Genomic DNA, 16,547 nt, shown 5'->3' on the forward strand with positions numbered 1-16,547 from the left:
AATTAGCATTTGTTGAACTAAAATATAACCTCCAACTCGAAACTATATGCACAGGATGTTAGAAGGGACCTGAAACCACCTACCCATACTCCCTCCTTTTACTTTACCTTTCACTTCATTTTTACTTTACCTTTACCTTTGATCAAGGTCATAGAGCTTGAAGGTATAAAACTGGAATGGACACCCAGAGCCAACTCTAAATCTGGTGCTCTTTCTAGGACACCTCTGGGCCTTCTGGGCCCCTGCGCTTAGAAAGTGACCATTCTAATCAAATTACTTAGAACATTCAAACATCCTGAACACTACAAAAAAAAGCCCCTCAAACCTAGAGGGGGTGTGGTCCTGGCCCACTGGGCGCCAGCATGCCTGTATACATGTGTGCACTCCTCAGGAGAGTTTCCAATGACATCCTTGGTGAAGTCTCTTGCACCTTTTCCAGGTCTACCCCTCTGTCCTTCCCCACATTCTGCTAGGACACAAGGAACACTGGGTTTTAACTTAATTTATTTTTTGGACTGGATAAAGTGCCACAGGATTGTTGGAGCCTGGCCATCAAACTGAAGTTCCCTGATTTTCTGGCCTCTTTGTTCCTTCACGTTTCAGTGCTGCTGTTTGCTTCTTCAGCTTCTGTGCCTCCTGGAAAACCTGTCGGAGGAAATGGAAGGATACGTCCCTTGAATTCTGGGTAAAGACCATATCCTGGTCAAGAGGAAGAGGTCCCAATATGGAAATCTCCTCTAGTTGGTCATCATTTGGTCTCTGCTTGAACACCTCTAATGACAGAGAACTTCTTACTTAGTACCTTTTGAAGCAGTGTATCCCACTGACAGACCAAGTCAAAATCTGCCTCCCTCTACCTCCCTTTCTCCTCATCCCCCAGCTTTCTACTGAGGCCAAGCAGAAAAGTCCAATATGTCTTCGCATGACAAACAGCCCTTATCCTACTTGAAGATACCACTCAACTCCCCCAATTCAGATTTTCTCCATAGGGCACCTTCCCCTAACTGAATTGAAGTCCCATCTTTTTTACCTGCCATCTCTCGGTAGGTCAAACACTATTTTAACAGCCAGGATGAAAAAAAAGAACTGTCTAACTGAAAGCTATTCCATGGGGCCGACAGATAGCTCCTTACTGCTGTAACCCATCCCACACCAGGCCAATCAAAGTAGCTTCGGAGCCTTACTTTGATACAAAAAGCCTTCTTAGCCATCCACCGTCGGTGCTTGGGCCGGTAGTACAGAGGGGGAAATGTGTACTCAATACCCAGCTCTTTACACGTCTTCTCAAACACCTCAAAGTTGGTCTGCCGAAGCTTTTTGAGTACCTTTTTTCTCTGGTCAATGGTCATAAGGAGGAATCGCTTGTGAGCCTTGTCCTGTAAAAGCACCGAGTTAGTGAACTGTCAACTGTCAAGGGCAGTATAGGAAGGCTGTCCATGAGCACCAGGATTTTCCTATGGCTTCATGGCCTAGGCTGCCATTATTCTACATAGGAATCTTGCCATGTGACTTGGCAATTGAGCTTTTTGCTCCTTACAAACGAGTGGTGGGGGCTGGTTTCTTGAATGAGTTTTCTTTCCCATTCTAGTGGACTGTAAGGTTCTTAAAGGAAGGGACTATTTCTGGCTTTATCTTTCTATCCCCAATACCTAGTTCATAGCCTGGCACTGAATGCATGAATTCCTGATGGGCAGACTCTAGTTTCTTCATCTGCAAGCTCAGATATAAGCTAAGAAGAGCTAAAGACCTACCCACTGCCTCAGTGCTGCAGAGGTAGGGATACTCAAGAGTTGTGGCTGATGGGATTTTCAGGGTCCCAGATGTAAAGGTGAAGGGACCTCAGTCATCTAATCTATCCCCTTATTTTATATATGAGGAACTGAGGTCCAGAGATATTAAATGATTTATCCAAGGTAACCTAGCTGGTTAAGCAGCAGAGCCCAGATTTCAACCCATGTTTTCAGATGCCAAATCCAGTCCACTTTCTACCTTACCCCACTGCCTCTGGAATCAAGGTCTGGGCCTCAGCATCCCTTGTGATGGGGGGTTTCCCAGAAGGTGCAGAATAACATTAACAGCTATATTGTGAGAGTGCTTTATGATAGATCACTGATCCTCATAATCTCAGAAGGCACACACTTTAGGTGCTGGTATTTCCATTTTACACATTAGGAAACAAGGCTCACTGAAGTTAAATAATTGGCCTATGGACACAGCCAGTGTGCTGACAACTAGTGCCACCTAGTGTCATCTTAATTAGCATAGACTGACAGAGTCAAATAGCATTTGAAGGACATTTAATATAAGCTATGTTTGATAATCATACAACCCCTCTCCATGAAATTGTTTAGTCTGGTTTGTTGGGAAACTCAAGTTAATTTCTGAGTATTTGGCAGAGGCTGATATCTGGGCAACAATCCTATTGTACACCAAGAACAAGCAACCATTTGCAAGCAAGGGTGTGCATCTTTATGCACAAAAAATATGAATTCAAGCTATCCAAAAGTTTATATCCAATTTACTTTAGTTGTAAATAAGAACACATTTTCCCCATCAGTAAATGTTTTATGGGAACCCCACCCCTCAAGTGGGATCTGAACCCAGGCCCATTTAACTGCAGGTGCTGCCAGATCTCTCTCCACAGAGGAGGGGATGGAAGGAGGCAAGGCAGGATGGGAGGGGAAAGGTGGGGACAGCTCACCTTGTGATGCTTCTGCATGTGTTCTTCATAGTTTCTGATCTTGACCGTCAATCGTATAACTATAATACCAAACCATAAGAAGTCAGGATAGCAAGCAGCCAGAAATTGAGTTACAGAATCTTCCTACACTTCACTCCATGATGGGTACTATTTCATCCAGTGACACTGAGCTCCTGGCTGTTCCATGATACGAACACTCCATTTCCCTTCTCTGGGCATCCTTTTGGCTCTCCCCCATGTCTGGAATGCTCTCCTTCCTCCCCCCCAACTACTGACCTCCCTGGCTTTCTTTGATTCCCAACTAAAATCCCACCTTCTACAGGAAGCCTTCCTCAGCCTCTCAGAATTCTAGAGTCTTCCCTCTGTCAATTATTTCCTATTTATCTTGCCTATAGTTTGTCTGTTTGCATGTTGATTCCCCTATTAGATTGTAAATTCCCTGAGGGCAGGGACTGACTTTTCCCTTTTTGTATCCCCAGCATTCAGCAGTGTCAGACACACAGTAGGTGTTTAATAAATGTTTACTGATCAACAGAGTTGAGGGTGAGCTCAGAGCTCAAACCCAACTCCACCTGACTCGGGGAACTTTGACCTCCTTCTCTACCATATCTTCTGGGTAGGGATGGAATCCAATCTTGGAAACTCCCCGAGAGGCTCTTGGCTCCTCAGTCCCTCAGCTCTGTCAGGGTCCCTGCCTGGAGCACTGTCCCTGGTCATGCAGCTACTATGTATCAGAGGTCAGATGTGAGCCCTAGGCCAGCCCTCTGGCTACTCTGCAATGCAAGTAACTAACACTCTGCAAGCTGCCAGAGGCCTGGGAATCCCCATGGCCCTGGGGACCTGGGTGGTCTCTGGGCCCTTTTGAGCCTTTTGGACAGGAGGGCAGGGTGAAGCACAGCAGAAATGGGCCTGGCCTGTGAGCCAGGAGACCCAGGCTTGGATCCGGGTGGGAGACTGGGGAGCTGCAGGGCCCTGGACAAAGAAATCACCTCCCTTCTCTGGCTCCCTGCCGACTTCTCTAGGAAGGTTTTGTATGCCTGATAATCTCTAAGGCTCCTGCTGGCTCTAACAGTGTAGGATTCCTCCCCATTTGTCAGTTCCCACTCTGCCCTCAGTGCCCCCAGCACATCCTTCCGCCAAGTTCTTGCTTCACTTCTGCGGGTGCATGATGTTACTATTTCCGAGGCAGGGCAGAAAAAGCAGAAGATGGTGCAGAGGAGAGGCCCTCAGAACAAGGACAACCCAGCTCTGGCAGACACGGGAGAGAGTGGTTCTGTGAGAGTTGCGACGGTTCCCTGCCAAGAAGCCATTGACTAATGGGGTTCTCTCAAGATTGACTCATGACACTTCTTTTTCAAAACTAGAGCTGAACTGGGCCCTGCATGGGTGAAAAGAGGCTGAGGGTGGGGATGACTCGAGGACCAGCTCCCTTAAAGCAAGGTTCTTAAAACATGGCTAGGAAGCATCTCACGGGTGGTCCATGGGTCAGTGTTCCTCACTCTGAATTAAGGCTTCCCTTGTTCTTGGCAGGAATGAATTACTTATCAACAACAGAGAGATCGAGCACACGGCACACATATAGAAAATACCTGTCTAAATGGATTGACACCTTACTATCCATCCTGAAAGTTGTACTGCAGTAGCAAAGTAGGGGGAGGCAGGACAGTTGGGGCTGTGGCTCTACTGCCTTCAGTGGTGCTCAGACCCGACAGGCTGAATTACTAATGGGTAGGGAAAGCAGAGGTCACCTTCCCCAAAAAGGGTTAGGAGGTTCTGGAAGCAGGCCCTCTGAACCTTTCATGTGGGTTTCTCTGATAACCATCAAGGAAACAGAAACTGGCCAAAGGGTAGGAGAGGAAGTAACGGTTTGGGTTACACGAGTGAAAAGGAAATTGTAATAAATAGCTGGATGCCCAGGTAGGAGGTGGGGGTGAGCCAGGGCAGGAGAGGAGCTGAGAACCTGGAGGAAGCCCGGCAGAGCTGGAAAAGGCCTTACAGACACTCAAGTCCAATTCCTAAATTTTATAGAGCTGCGCCCGAAGAGGGGAGGGGACTTCAACAGCCACAGAATGAAATCCAAGTTGGAAGGAACCTTAAAACACAGAAATGGTAGAGCTGGGAGAACCCTTAGAACACAGAATTACAGGGCCAGGAGAGGCCTGAGAACACAGAAAGAAGAGCTGGGAGAACCCTTAGAACACACAATTATAGGGCCAGGAGAGGCCTTAGAACATGAAAGGAAGAGCTGGGAGAACCCTTAGAACACACAATTACAGGGCCAGGAGAGGCCTTAGAACACAGAAGGAAGAGCTGGGAGAACCCTTAGAACACAGAATTATAGGGCCAGGAGAGGCCTTAGAACATGGAAGGAAGAGCTGGGAAGGCCCTTGGAACACAGAATGTGAGACCTGGGAGGAACCTTGGACCAGAACACAGACCAATAGCTTACAGGGGTCTTGGAGATCACCATCCTTTTTCATATGAGGCAATTATAGTCCAGATGGAGTGAGGGACTTGTCTAAGGTCACATACATAGTACACAGCAGAGCTGGGACTGGTAATAGTTCTCCAAGCTCTTTTTAGCCCCTGGCTCACTTGGTTAAGACAAAGGAGCCCCAATACTGCCTATTCTCTCTTATCGCAGCCCAGTCGAGCCCAGCCCAGCCAGACTCAGATTAAAATATGCCAGAATGGACGGGGGGAGGGGGGTGGGGCGCGTGGTGGTGGTACAGAAGGGGCTCTGACTGAGAAACAAACTAGATTCTAAAACCATTACTAACAATCAGGTTCTCCCAGCAACACAATTCTAAGGCCTGACCTATAACCAGCACTGACCACAGGAGAGACCACAGTCCTTTGCCCTAGTCAGGTCATACCTGGTCTACTGTTCAATTCAGTTCTGGGTGTCAGAGTTTAGGAAAGACATTGATAACCTGGAGTGTCCAGAGAAGGGCAACCAACCAACCAGAAAATCCATATTTATTAGGAACCTACTCTATGTGCTGGGTATGGTTTGGGGATATAAAGAGGCAAAAGACAGTCCCTGGCCTCAAAGAGCTTACAATCTAATTGGGGAGATGACATGTAAACAAACATAAACAAAGCAAGCTACATACTGGATAAATAGGACATAGTTAACTTCTAGAGGGAAGGCACTGGAATGAAGAAGGATTGGGGGAGGCTTTCTGTAGAGGGTCAGGTTTTAGTTAGGATGTAAGGGAAGTCAGAAGGCTGGTGTCACTGGATGGAAGAGTGCATATTAGGGAGAAAGGTGGAAGAAGATAGGAAAGGTAGGCTATGAAGGATTTTGAGGGCTTTGGGTCCTTGTCATATGAATAACAGCTGAAGGAATTAAGATTTAGCCTGGAGAAGAAAAGACCAGGGGGCTCTGAGGGTGGGGGAATGGGAGGGAAGAGAGATAAATAGGGTAGTTGCCTTTGGTTATGTGAAAGACTGCCTCATGGTGGAGTGTTTAGCTCTGTTCTTTTTGGCTCAAGAGGGTACAATGCTAACAACAGGGAGAAGCTACAAAGTGTAAATTTAGGTTTGATGGGAGACAGTTTCCCAACAACTGGAGCTATCCAACAAGTGCAATGGGCTGCTTCAGGAGGGATGGGCTCTCCTCATGAGAAGGGTTCAAGTAGAGGTTGGATGAGCATATGTTAGGTATGTTATCTCAGATTCCTACTGGGGCCTCTGAGGCTCTTCCAACTCAAATTCTGTAACTCTGTGACAAGGCTTTGGACCCCACTTGGAGGATAACTTGGCTAGGCACAGAGTACTTGTTGGCAAGGAGACTGGTGAGAATTAACCCTCCTGCCCCCGCCCCTTCACACTCTCAAAACAGCAGCAGAAACAGTCCAGTCAATCAATTTATCAAGCACCTACTATGTGCCAGGGAGACAAAGGAAGGCCAAAATAGCTCCTGCCCTCAAGGAGCTCATATACTAATAGGGGGAGAAAACATGCAAACATACTTTTTAAAAACAAGATACAGAAAGTGTAAATGGAAGGCCGTTTTAGAGGGAGGGCACTAACAGTGGGAGGGATGGGGAAAGGTTTCCTGTAGGAGGGGGGATTTTAGCTGAAACTGAAGGGAACCAGGGGAGCTAGGAGGTGATGATAGTGAGAGTTCCAGGGATGGAACAGAGTTGGTGAAAATGCAGAAGATGGGAGTATGGTGCAGGCGGAACATCAAGGAGGCCGGGCCACTGGCTCATAGAACATGGGAAAAAAATGGAGGGGAGGAGGCAGGTCATGAGGAACTTTAAAGGCCAGAGGATTTTATAATTGATCTGGAGGTTAAAAAAAAAAAGGCAGCTAGATGGCACAGTGGATAGAGCACCGGCCCTGGATTCAGGAGGACCTGAGTTCAAATCCGGCCTCAGACACTTAACAATAACTAGCTGTGTGACCCTAGGCAAGTCACTTAACCCCAACTGCCTCACACACAAAAAAAAAAAAAAAAAAAGAAAAAGAAAAAAAAAATTGATCTGGAGGTAACAGAGTGACGTGAGATGGTCAGACCTGTCCTTTAGGAAGATCATTTTGGTATTTGAGGAGAGGATGCACTAGAATGGAGAAAGACTTGAGACAGGCAGGGAGACCCACTACCCCCATGGGGTAGTGACAATAATGGAGGAGAGACAGAATCAGATTCCAGGAATGTCAAAGAGGCAAAATTGATCAGCCCTGGAAACAAGGATATGGGTGGGGTGGGGGAAACAGTGAAGAGTCAAGGGAGAGGGCTAGGTTGTGAGCCTGGGTGCCTGGGAAGATGGTGGTACCTTCCACCCTAACAGGGAAGTTCTGAAGAGGGGAAAGATAAGGAGTTTTGGACTGTTGAGTTTCTATGGGACATCCAGCTCTAGATGTCCAGTATGCATTGGAGAAGTGAGACTGGAGGTCACGGTTAGGTAAACAGACATGAGAATCCTCAGCATTGAGATGGTAACTGAATCCATGGGAGTAGATGAGATTTTAAAGGGAAAGGAGGTGGTGGGGCACACACGGGGTGGTTTGGGTGACCTTTACCCAGGGAGGATGGATCCAGGACCTTGCTGTGAGCACTCTGGGCAGGAAGAATAAAAAATGTAGTTTCTAGGATTTTGGCAAAGAGCTCAGAGACCCCAGGGAACTTCCTGGCTGAATGCTTTTGCTTTTAACTTTCTTGCCAGGGATTTTTATCTTCCTCTCTTGCTTTTTAACCACCCAGATAACAGCTTCTACCTGAGGGTATTGGAATGAGAATAACAAGATGAGGAATGGCGATACCCACAGAACCCAAGGTTAACAAATGTTGTTCCAGTAGAGTTTTAGGTACAGAAGATAATATCATTTTTCATGTTCACTCTTTCAGCTTTGCCTGAGCCAGATTTCAGCCCCAAAACCACCTGAGCTAATAAATAGGGCCCTAAAATATGCTCTGGGAAGCAGGTCACCGCCCCCCAACCCACATTCGCCCTCTGTCCAACCTCGAGCTTCTAAAGATGTGGTATCTTCTGGGTTTTCTGTGATCTTGTTTAGCAGCTGCTCAGTCTTTATCTTCATTTTCTCCTTCTGATGGGGGAACAAACCAAAAAGGTTCTTCTATATGATCTGAGCCCCTTCATGTTCAAAACACACTTCATCCCCTTCGCCCATGTTTGAGAACACCACACTCTAAGGGCTGTCTTGGAAAAGGTTGTCCCACTGCTCCCCAGGCATTAAAGGAGACCGACTCTAAGGGCATATGGAAGGATGGAGATTGGGAGCTGCTGAAGGCACCTTCTCTAAGACTCAGCATCTTTAACAGAGTTACCTAGGGCAGTGATGTCAAACTCAAATAGAAACAGGGGCCACTAAATGTACAGAAGGGTCCCTGTAGGATGCATCGTTTCTGAGTTTTAAAATGTACTGTTATCTCTATTTTACTGTATTTATTTTGTTAAATATTTTCAAATTACATTTTCATCTAGTTCTGGCTTCTGCCTCTGACCTAGGGCACTGAGAGGTTAAGGTGACTTGCTAAGGGTCCCACAAGCACCCTCTGTAAGAGGCAGCAGTGGTGTTGTGGGTAAATTAGTTGTCCTGGGAACCAAGAACTGGGTTGGAGGTTGACCCTTAATAAATGTGTTGAAGGATGGAGGACATGAGCCTGACATGGCACCCAGGACAGAGAGCAAAGCAAGATGGGTACCATCCCTATCACCGGAAGCAAGGGCCTGTGCCTCTCTCCCATTATTTCCAATTGTAAACCAGCTGACATTTTATACTTTATAAGGCAGGGCTTTGTTGTGGTCTCATTGATTTCTCACAGCCCTCTGACAGGTGATGTGACCGTGCCTGGGGAGACAGGGTGGTACAGTAGCCAGAGCGCTGATTTTGGAGTCAGAGGACCTTGGATTGAACCCTGAATGCCACCATTTGGTATATGACTGTAAACATGCCATTGTATTTCCCATACTTTAATTTCCTCTGTGCAGGCCCTTTCATGGCTTTCTATGAGCCATGAACCCATTCTTCTTGATCAATCCGATCTGTCTGTTTATCTGCAGGGCAATGAGGCTTAAGTGACTTACCCAGGGTCACACAGTTAATAAGTGTCAAGTGTCTGAGGCCAGATTTGAACTCAGGTCCTCCTGAATCCAGGGCTGGTGCTTTATCCACTGTGCCACCCACTTGCCCCACTTCTTGATTTATAGACCAGGAAACTGAGGCCCATATAACTGTGATTCATCCAAGGTCACAAAGTAAGTGGCAGGACCCAGGCTTGCTGAGGTCAAAGTGATCCTCTTTCCACTAAGCACCTCCTCTAACAAAACAAATGAATCCAGAGAACTCATTTAAGTAATTCTTCCCAGCAATGCCAATATTACAATGGCAAACCACCCCTCTGGTGTTAAACATCTCTATGGAAATAAACACCAAGGAGAAAACCTAGCAAACCCCGTGGCACACTTGTTCTGATGATGAGCCCCAGATTGGTATAGATAAGGAAGATGTTGGAATGAAAAAGTGACTAGAGAAGGGCAGAAGACACTCACCTGGTTGGCCATTTCCAGGGACAAGAGTCTTTTCACAACATCATCAACCCTGTAGGGAGACCACAATGGTGAAGAACCTAGGAGTGGGTGTGGTGGTGGGAGCCCCACATTTTAGCTTAGTCTGGAAAAATCTTGGTAACCTAGAATCTCCTTCCCAAGCAGATCAGTAACCTCTCTGGAGAAGAGAAATCTTCTCTCCAAGAATTAGTAGAAGTATGACATATGCTTGTAGGGAGACCATGCAGAATGATATACTGTGATAATAGTAGGACACTGAGGCTGTCTTATTACAGGGGAGGCAGGACTTCAATATTAACCAGAATTACACAGTGGATAGAGTGCTGGCACTGGGGTCAAGAGGACCTGAGTTCAAATCTCACCCCAGACACTTACTAGCTGTGTGACTCTGGGCAAGTCACTTAACCCCAATTGCCTTAAACATCCAGGGCCATCTCCAGTCATCCTGATACATATCTTGCCACTGGACCCAGATAACTCCGGAGGAGAAAGTGAGGTTGGTGACCCTGCACAGCCCTCCCTCACTTAAATCCAATTCAGTGAAAATCATGACATTACCCTGATGTCATGGTCCTCTTCCAAGAACAAAGGAGAAACAATAACAACAACAATAGCCAGAATAAAGGAGAGGCCATCTGAACCCATGTCAAGCCACAGATCATTTAGTTTTCTATTTGTCACCATGACATGATAAGTAAGTGACTGATGGGAATGGCCATCTTGCTCTCTGGTTATCCTGGGTCTTCACCAATTAGTCCCATTCAACCACTTCCCCAAATTAGGGCCAGCCTTCAAGAGCAGAAAGAATAATGAAATTATCAGTTTGGGATAATGGTGATCCAGTTCTTCATAACTGGCTTTTCCCGTCTCTTCTCTGCCACATTCTGCCTCCAGACCATGACACCCTTACCTGTCAATTCCTGGGACGTTCTGATAATCTTTCAGCAGCATGGAGGAGGGCAGGTCATCCATCTGGCTAGACTGAGTTGCTAAGGAAGGCACAGAAGGCAACCATGGGAGATCAGCTCTCACCCTTGCCCATCTGTCCCTAGTGAATCCCAAACAGTCCCTCAGAGATACTCAGAGGCTAAGGAGACCAGTGGATTTGAAAAGACTGGGCAAGCCATTTAGTCCCTTGGAGTCTCAGCTTATTCGTGGGCAAAACTGGGAGGTGGTGGGGGCTGTGAAGGGCCTGGATAATGTTAGGGAACTAAGGCCCCTTTCTAGTGCTAAAGTTCAGGGGTCCCTATCTATATATGCCACTTAAATCAACCATTTATTTCATACCCACTAGGTGCCAGGCCCTGTGCTAAGTGTTGCAAAAGACAAGGCAGGTGCTGCCCTGCCTTCACGGAGTCACATCTAAAGGGGGAGAAACAGGACAACTGTAAGCAGGCTAGTCCGGGAGGGAAAGCCCTAGAAACGAAGAGGGAATGGAAGGCCTCCCAGAGACGTAAAGTTCTTTCTGAATAGGTCTTTACCAGGGGCTGGGGAGCAATTCTCCTTTGCACTCAAGATTCAAGCAAGAGGCTTGGCCCCCTACGGGGAGACTGGGTCCCTTCCCCCGCCCCCCCCCCCAGGCTCCCTTAAAGTCTCTTCCCATTCAGCTCCTGAGCCCAGCCTGGAGGCACTGACCTGCTTTCTGGTCTGCATAGGCTCGGGCTGCCTGCAGGAGGAGACCATTTCCTAGAAAGCGAAGGAGGGGAGACGGTATTGGAAGCGGCCCCTAGAAGCTCAGCCCGGTGGGGCTCTGGGTCCCCTCGCCATCCCGTGACTTCTCTCCAGAGTCCGCTGCTCTAGCCACCGGACAGATCTCCCGCTTTCCTGCCTGATTTCTCCCCCCCGCCTGATTTCTCCCCCGCCCTTTCTTCACTGGCCCCACCGCCTGGCTTCTTTCCTGGCCCTGCTTCAACGTGCCATTTCTCCCCATGTTCCTCCCAGGCACTTGTGCCCTCCCGGCCCGCCCGTTCCTCTCCCCCGACTCCCTCTTTCCAGTCCCAGCCGCCTGCTTTCATAGCCGCCTGACTTCACCCCCTCCCCTCCCCTCACCCAGAGGTCGCAGGGCGCACGGAGGCCCCGCGACTGCTCTGGCCGTCGGCCCGCAGGCCAGGGCCGGGGCCTGAATTCGGCCCCACAGGAGCGCCCTCCGCGCCGCCCTCAGCATCTTGGCCCCCGCGACCTCCGCGTTGTTCACCGGCTTGGCCTCGGGCCTGGGCGCCGCCAGTGAGAGAGCGAGCGGACAACTCACATGGGAGCGGCCATCTTGGCTCAGGCTCAGCCAATCGAGTGCGGCTGCGGGGCGGGAGTATAGAGGATGGTCGAGTGCATCGATGCAACTTCTAGGGCTTCCTTTCAAGTGTCAAGCAGCGGGCTCGGATCGTTCTCCAGTTGTCTTCCAGTCCGACCCTGCTCTTTGACCCCTTTCATTATCCAAAAGCAAACCCTGAAGCGCTATATAAATACTAGCCGCCGCCGCCGCCGTCATCATCATCATACCACCACCACCATTTTCTTCTCTGTATTCAACATTTGTTTCATAGAGCACAGTAATATTCCACTACATACATGTACTACACCTTATTTAGCCATTCATTTCCCTGACAGACATATACTTTGTTTCCATTTCTTTCCTACTACAAAAAGTGCTGCAATGTATATTTTTGGAATAAAATCTTTATTGTATCGACCTCCTTGTGGTATATGTTGAATAGTGAACAAATTGGGCTCCAGAATGAAGAACAAACCTCTTTTAAATATTTACTATATGTCTGGCCCTTCCCTAGACTGTGGGGGTTATATAGTGCTTTAAGGTTTATAAGTGCACTCATTACCTGTGTTAACTCATATCTCAAACAATCCCCTAATCCCTTGGAAACAGTCTCTGTGGTTGAGTAGTTCATATTTAATTGGTTCCGTCTCCCTTCTCTGACTTCATTTTCAACTACCCCCAATTCATTCTTTCCCATGTTGCTTCTCAGATTCGTGGTTTTGCCACTCTTCCCAGCTACTGTCCTATATCACCATGTCTTACCCAAGTCATAGCTTAGAAAACCATGTGTCCGAGGAAACTCACAACTGAGCTGCAGGCCTTGATGTCCCTTAGGGAATATTCTGAGTCACAAGTCACAGGCTAGGTGGGGTCATTCCTCTTCTGAGCCTTTCCATTCTCTTTCTGGACAAGGCACTTCTTTATTACTCTCATCACTGAAGCAGTATTAAATTTAAAAAACAAAAACCCCAAACCAAAACAGTAGTGTAACACTCTTTTAATGACAAGCTGTTCCTGAAATCTGTAGAGCTATGCAAATCTGCTTTCTTGAGTATGAGATGTTTCTCTCTCTTCATCCAGAGAGGGGAGTTGCTCAGTTGTGTCTTTGTGATCCCTTTTTGGGGTTTTCATGGCAAAGCTACTGGAGTGGTTTGCTATTTCCTTCTCCAGCTCATTTTACAGATGAGGAAACTGAGGTAAATAAGGTTAAGTGACTTGTCCAGGGTCACACAGATGGATCTGAGGCTGGATTTGAACTCAAACCTTCCTGACTCCAGGCCAGGGGGCTCTATCCACAGAGCTATGTACCTGCTCCAGAGAGTTTGTAGAGAACAATATAGTTAAACTTATAAGGCAGGGGTTTTTAACATCAGGGTAAGAAACTCCCAAGAGGTTCTTGGTTAGATTTCAGAGGGCTCTTGAACTTGGATGGGAAAAGATGACATCTTTAGTTTTAGTAACCTCTCACTGAAATTTAGCATTTCTCTCAGTTATGGATTAAAAACTAAACAGTATTCTGAGAAGAGGTCCACAGTCTTCACCAGACTAATAAAGGGGTCCAAGACATAAAAAAGGTCAAGAACTACTCTTCCCCTCTCTCCATTTGTAGACAAGTCCAGGCAGCTCTTCAAACCACAGAGGGTTCTGCTTTCCTCTAATCCTCTCCCAACATCAGAACTGCCACCCAGTCAGATCAACTAGAAGAGCAGCAGCAGAGACTTCCTGACTGTAGTCAGTTGTCAGACTATAGATGATGTATTTTAGGCATCTGACCAGCTTTTAGGACATCAGTGGACTTTGCTTTCTCTGAACATCTGTGAGCAACAAAATTTTTTTTTTTACATAGCTCGCAGAAGTAAAGCCCGTCTCCCTCATTTTCAACTTAGAGAGGGGGTCAGTTCAAGCTTTAAGTTGTCTCAAGTCTTATTTCATCTCTTCTTCTCTGTCTCTGCCTCTACTTATCCTCATGTCTGTGTTTTAGCTTTTACACAGTGCAAGTCATGACATCACCCTGATGTCATGGTCCTCTTTGAGAATGAAGGACAAACAACAACAAAAGAAGCTAAAGATGAGTTACTTCAACCCAGATAGTACTGGTTTGAAGCAGAAGAGTTGATAGAGATTGACAGATAAAACAAGGAAGAGCAGGGCAGGACAGGGCAGGACAGGGCAGGACAGAAGAAAGCACAGAATCATCCTTTTTCCAAGGGTTAATGTCACAGGGAAATAGGTAGTGGGGGTCCTTAGGTATTCCTCTTTAAAGAATTACACCTTCTCGTACAAAAATCCAATTAGAATAAAATTGTCTTTTATTTAGGTGCTAGAGAAAGGAACCAAGGGGAGACGGTTCAGAGACTTGATTCTCTGAAATACCTATCTCCTGGAACAGAAGAAAGGCAAAAGCTACTGTAGAGGACGAATGGTGGGTGGATGGATGGATGGGGTGACCATATGATTATGGAAAGCTTGAGTGAGGGGTGGTAGTGATGAGGGCAGAATTTGGGGTCAAATTTATTGTGAGTGATCCCAAAAGGATTACAAGACTCAGTGACTCAGTTTCCCAAGTTTTATTGCAATATTGGGAGTGATCACAGGGAGAGAACCAGAATAGTGGAAAGGTATCTCTCGAATAGTGAAAGAAAAGACAGTTATATTTATAGTATGGATAAACTGATTATCAATCTCATTATAATAATCTCCACCTTTGGGAGGTACAAGGGAGGGCTTATCCTAATTTGGAGTTCTTGGGATCCTAAACGGGTTTACACATCATAAGGTGAATCTGGGGACAAATTTGGCTTTTTCTGCGCATGTCTCTCTGTTTCCCACGGCTAGTTTCCCATTTTTCATTAGAATTTCTATACCCTGTCATTTTATTTAAGATCTTCATGGCCCAGCTCCCTCTGTTCCCGTTATGGGTACTGATTACTGTGGGTACCAGAACCTAGCATCCTGACTTCTAAGTTATCCATTAACTAGGGTCTGAATCCCTTTTAGAGCTAATATAATAAGCTTGGGTCTTAGGTTTTTCTATTAACCCCCTTTTCACCTCCTACATCAGTAGTCCTGACTTCTGGAGTGATCTCTGTCCCCTGCCACTGATCAGGCAGCAGCCACACTAGTAGCTAGTAGGCCAGTTTAAACTTTAATAGTCCCAAATTCCTTGATATGGCCAAACCCCATATCAGTTCCCAAGTCCATGAATTGCCTAGGGACGACCAGACATTGTCATTCTGGCCTCTGATTATTTTGCAAATTCTCCCCTCCCCAGATTCCCAAGCTTTCTTTATGGACTTTTTGAGCCGTCTACAAAACAAATTATCTACTACTACCGCAGCAGCAGCAACAAATTATCTGGTGAAACTGTGAGATACCTAACCCCTCCCATCAGCAACCTAGCCATTCTCTCTGCCTATTCCCCCCTACTTGCTGTGTGCTACCATGAACTCCTCCAGCCCAATTTAAGACCTTTATCTTGTTGTATTGACCATTTTCATTAAAATTTCAGGTTGACAATTTAATTCCCCAAAATAAACTACAAAGTCCGGAAAACAATGGCATTCAGATTAGCAGTTGGGAGACCATGCTGCAACAGCCATCTTGGCCATTAATACTTTTGGCCCAGAGCTGCTTTCAAATAGATCCTCCACGTACATTCATCTGAGGGGTTGTTTTCTCTCAGGTCTTCAGTATTTCTTTGTTTCTTCAAATTACCTTCAAATGACTTTTCTCTGTTTCACACAAAATGTTCTTTTCTGTTCCTTTCCACAAATAAAATATCCTCATACAAAGGGAAAAGTACCTTAGACATACAAAATCATCTATGAATATTTCTCCCTTGTTACAAACATGTATAGTCAAGGAAAACAAAATTTCTCATTTTCCATATCTTTTTTTTTTTTTTAGTGAAGCAATTGGGGTTAAGTGACTTGCCCCGGGTCACACAGCTAGTAAGTATCTAGTGTTTAGGTTGGATTTGAACTCAGGTACTCCTGAATCTAGGGCCGGTGCTTTATCCACTGTCCCACCTAGCTGCCCTCACATCCATCTATATCTCAAATATCCTCTTTTAGACCTTGATATTGCTTATCAGCGTACCAGGGTCATGCTTGGCCACACCTTATTCCTGAGGTAGGAGACAGAGCTGCTTTTCCCTTGGCCTAGGGGGCTGGAATCTTTTGAATTTCTTGGGGTCCCACTACAAAGACAAACAATGGTGATTTTCTAGAATGTATTTGTTTCATTCTGCATTCTGAGTCCTTTACTTCTCTATCAGGAAGTGGGTAGTGATATGGGTCTGGGGTAACTCTCCTTGAGAAGCTAAACTAAGGGACATGGGTCTGATGTAGGAGGCAAAAAGGCAATTTTCATGTAGGAGGTGAAAAAAAAGGGTTAATAGAAAAACCTAAGATCCAAGCTCTAATTCAGATATTAGCTCCCAAAGGGAGTTAGACCCCAGTTAATGGATGCTAGGTTCTCGTACCCACAGTGATCAGCATCCATAACGGACCAAAATGGGTCAGGTCAAAATAAT

The 16,547-nt window shown here is 46.3% G+C and overlaps 1 protein-coding gene across 1 annotated transcript; it reads right to left on the minus strand.

The window, feature by feature from the left end:
- Nucleotides 1-487: 487 nt before the first annotated feature.
- Nucleotides 488-11,986, minus strand: MRPS15 (mitochondrial ribosomal protein S15). Its single transcript, XM_043990878.1, has 8 exons — nucleotides 11,794-11,986; nucleotides 11,380-11,430; nucleotides 10,655-10,733; nucleotides 9,727-9,775; nucleotides 8,176-8,260; nucleotides 2,702-2,760; nucleotides 1,185-1,376; nucleotides 488-645 (listed from the first exon to the last, which is right to left on the minus strand). The coding sequence occupies exons 1-8, from the start codon at nucleotides 11,906-11,908 to the stop codon at nucleotides 553-555; spliced, it is 723 nt and encodes a 240-aa protein (XP_043846813.1). The 5' UTR covers nucleotides 11,909-11,986; the 3' UTR covers nucleotides 488-552.
- Between the last annotated feature and the right edge of the window lie 4,561 nt (nucleotides 11,987-16,547).

This window comes from Dromiciops gliroides, chromosome 3 (assembly GCF_019393635.1).
Source record: "Dromiciops gliroides isolate mDroGli1 chromosome 3, mDroGli1.pri, whole genome shotgun sequence".
Classification (NCBI taxonomy): domain Eukaryota; kingdom Metazoa; phylum Chordata; class Mammalia; order Microbiotheria; family Microbiotheriidae; genus Dromiciops; species Dromiciops gliroides.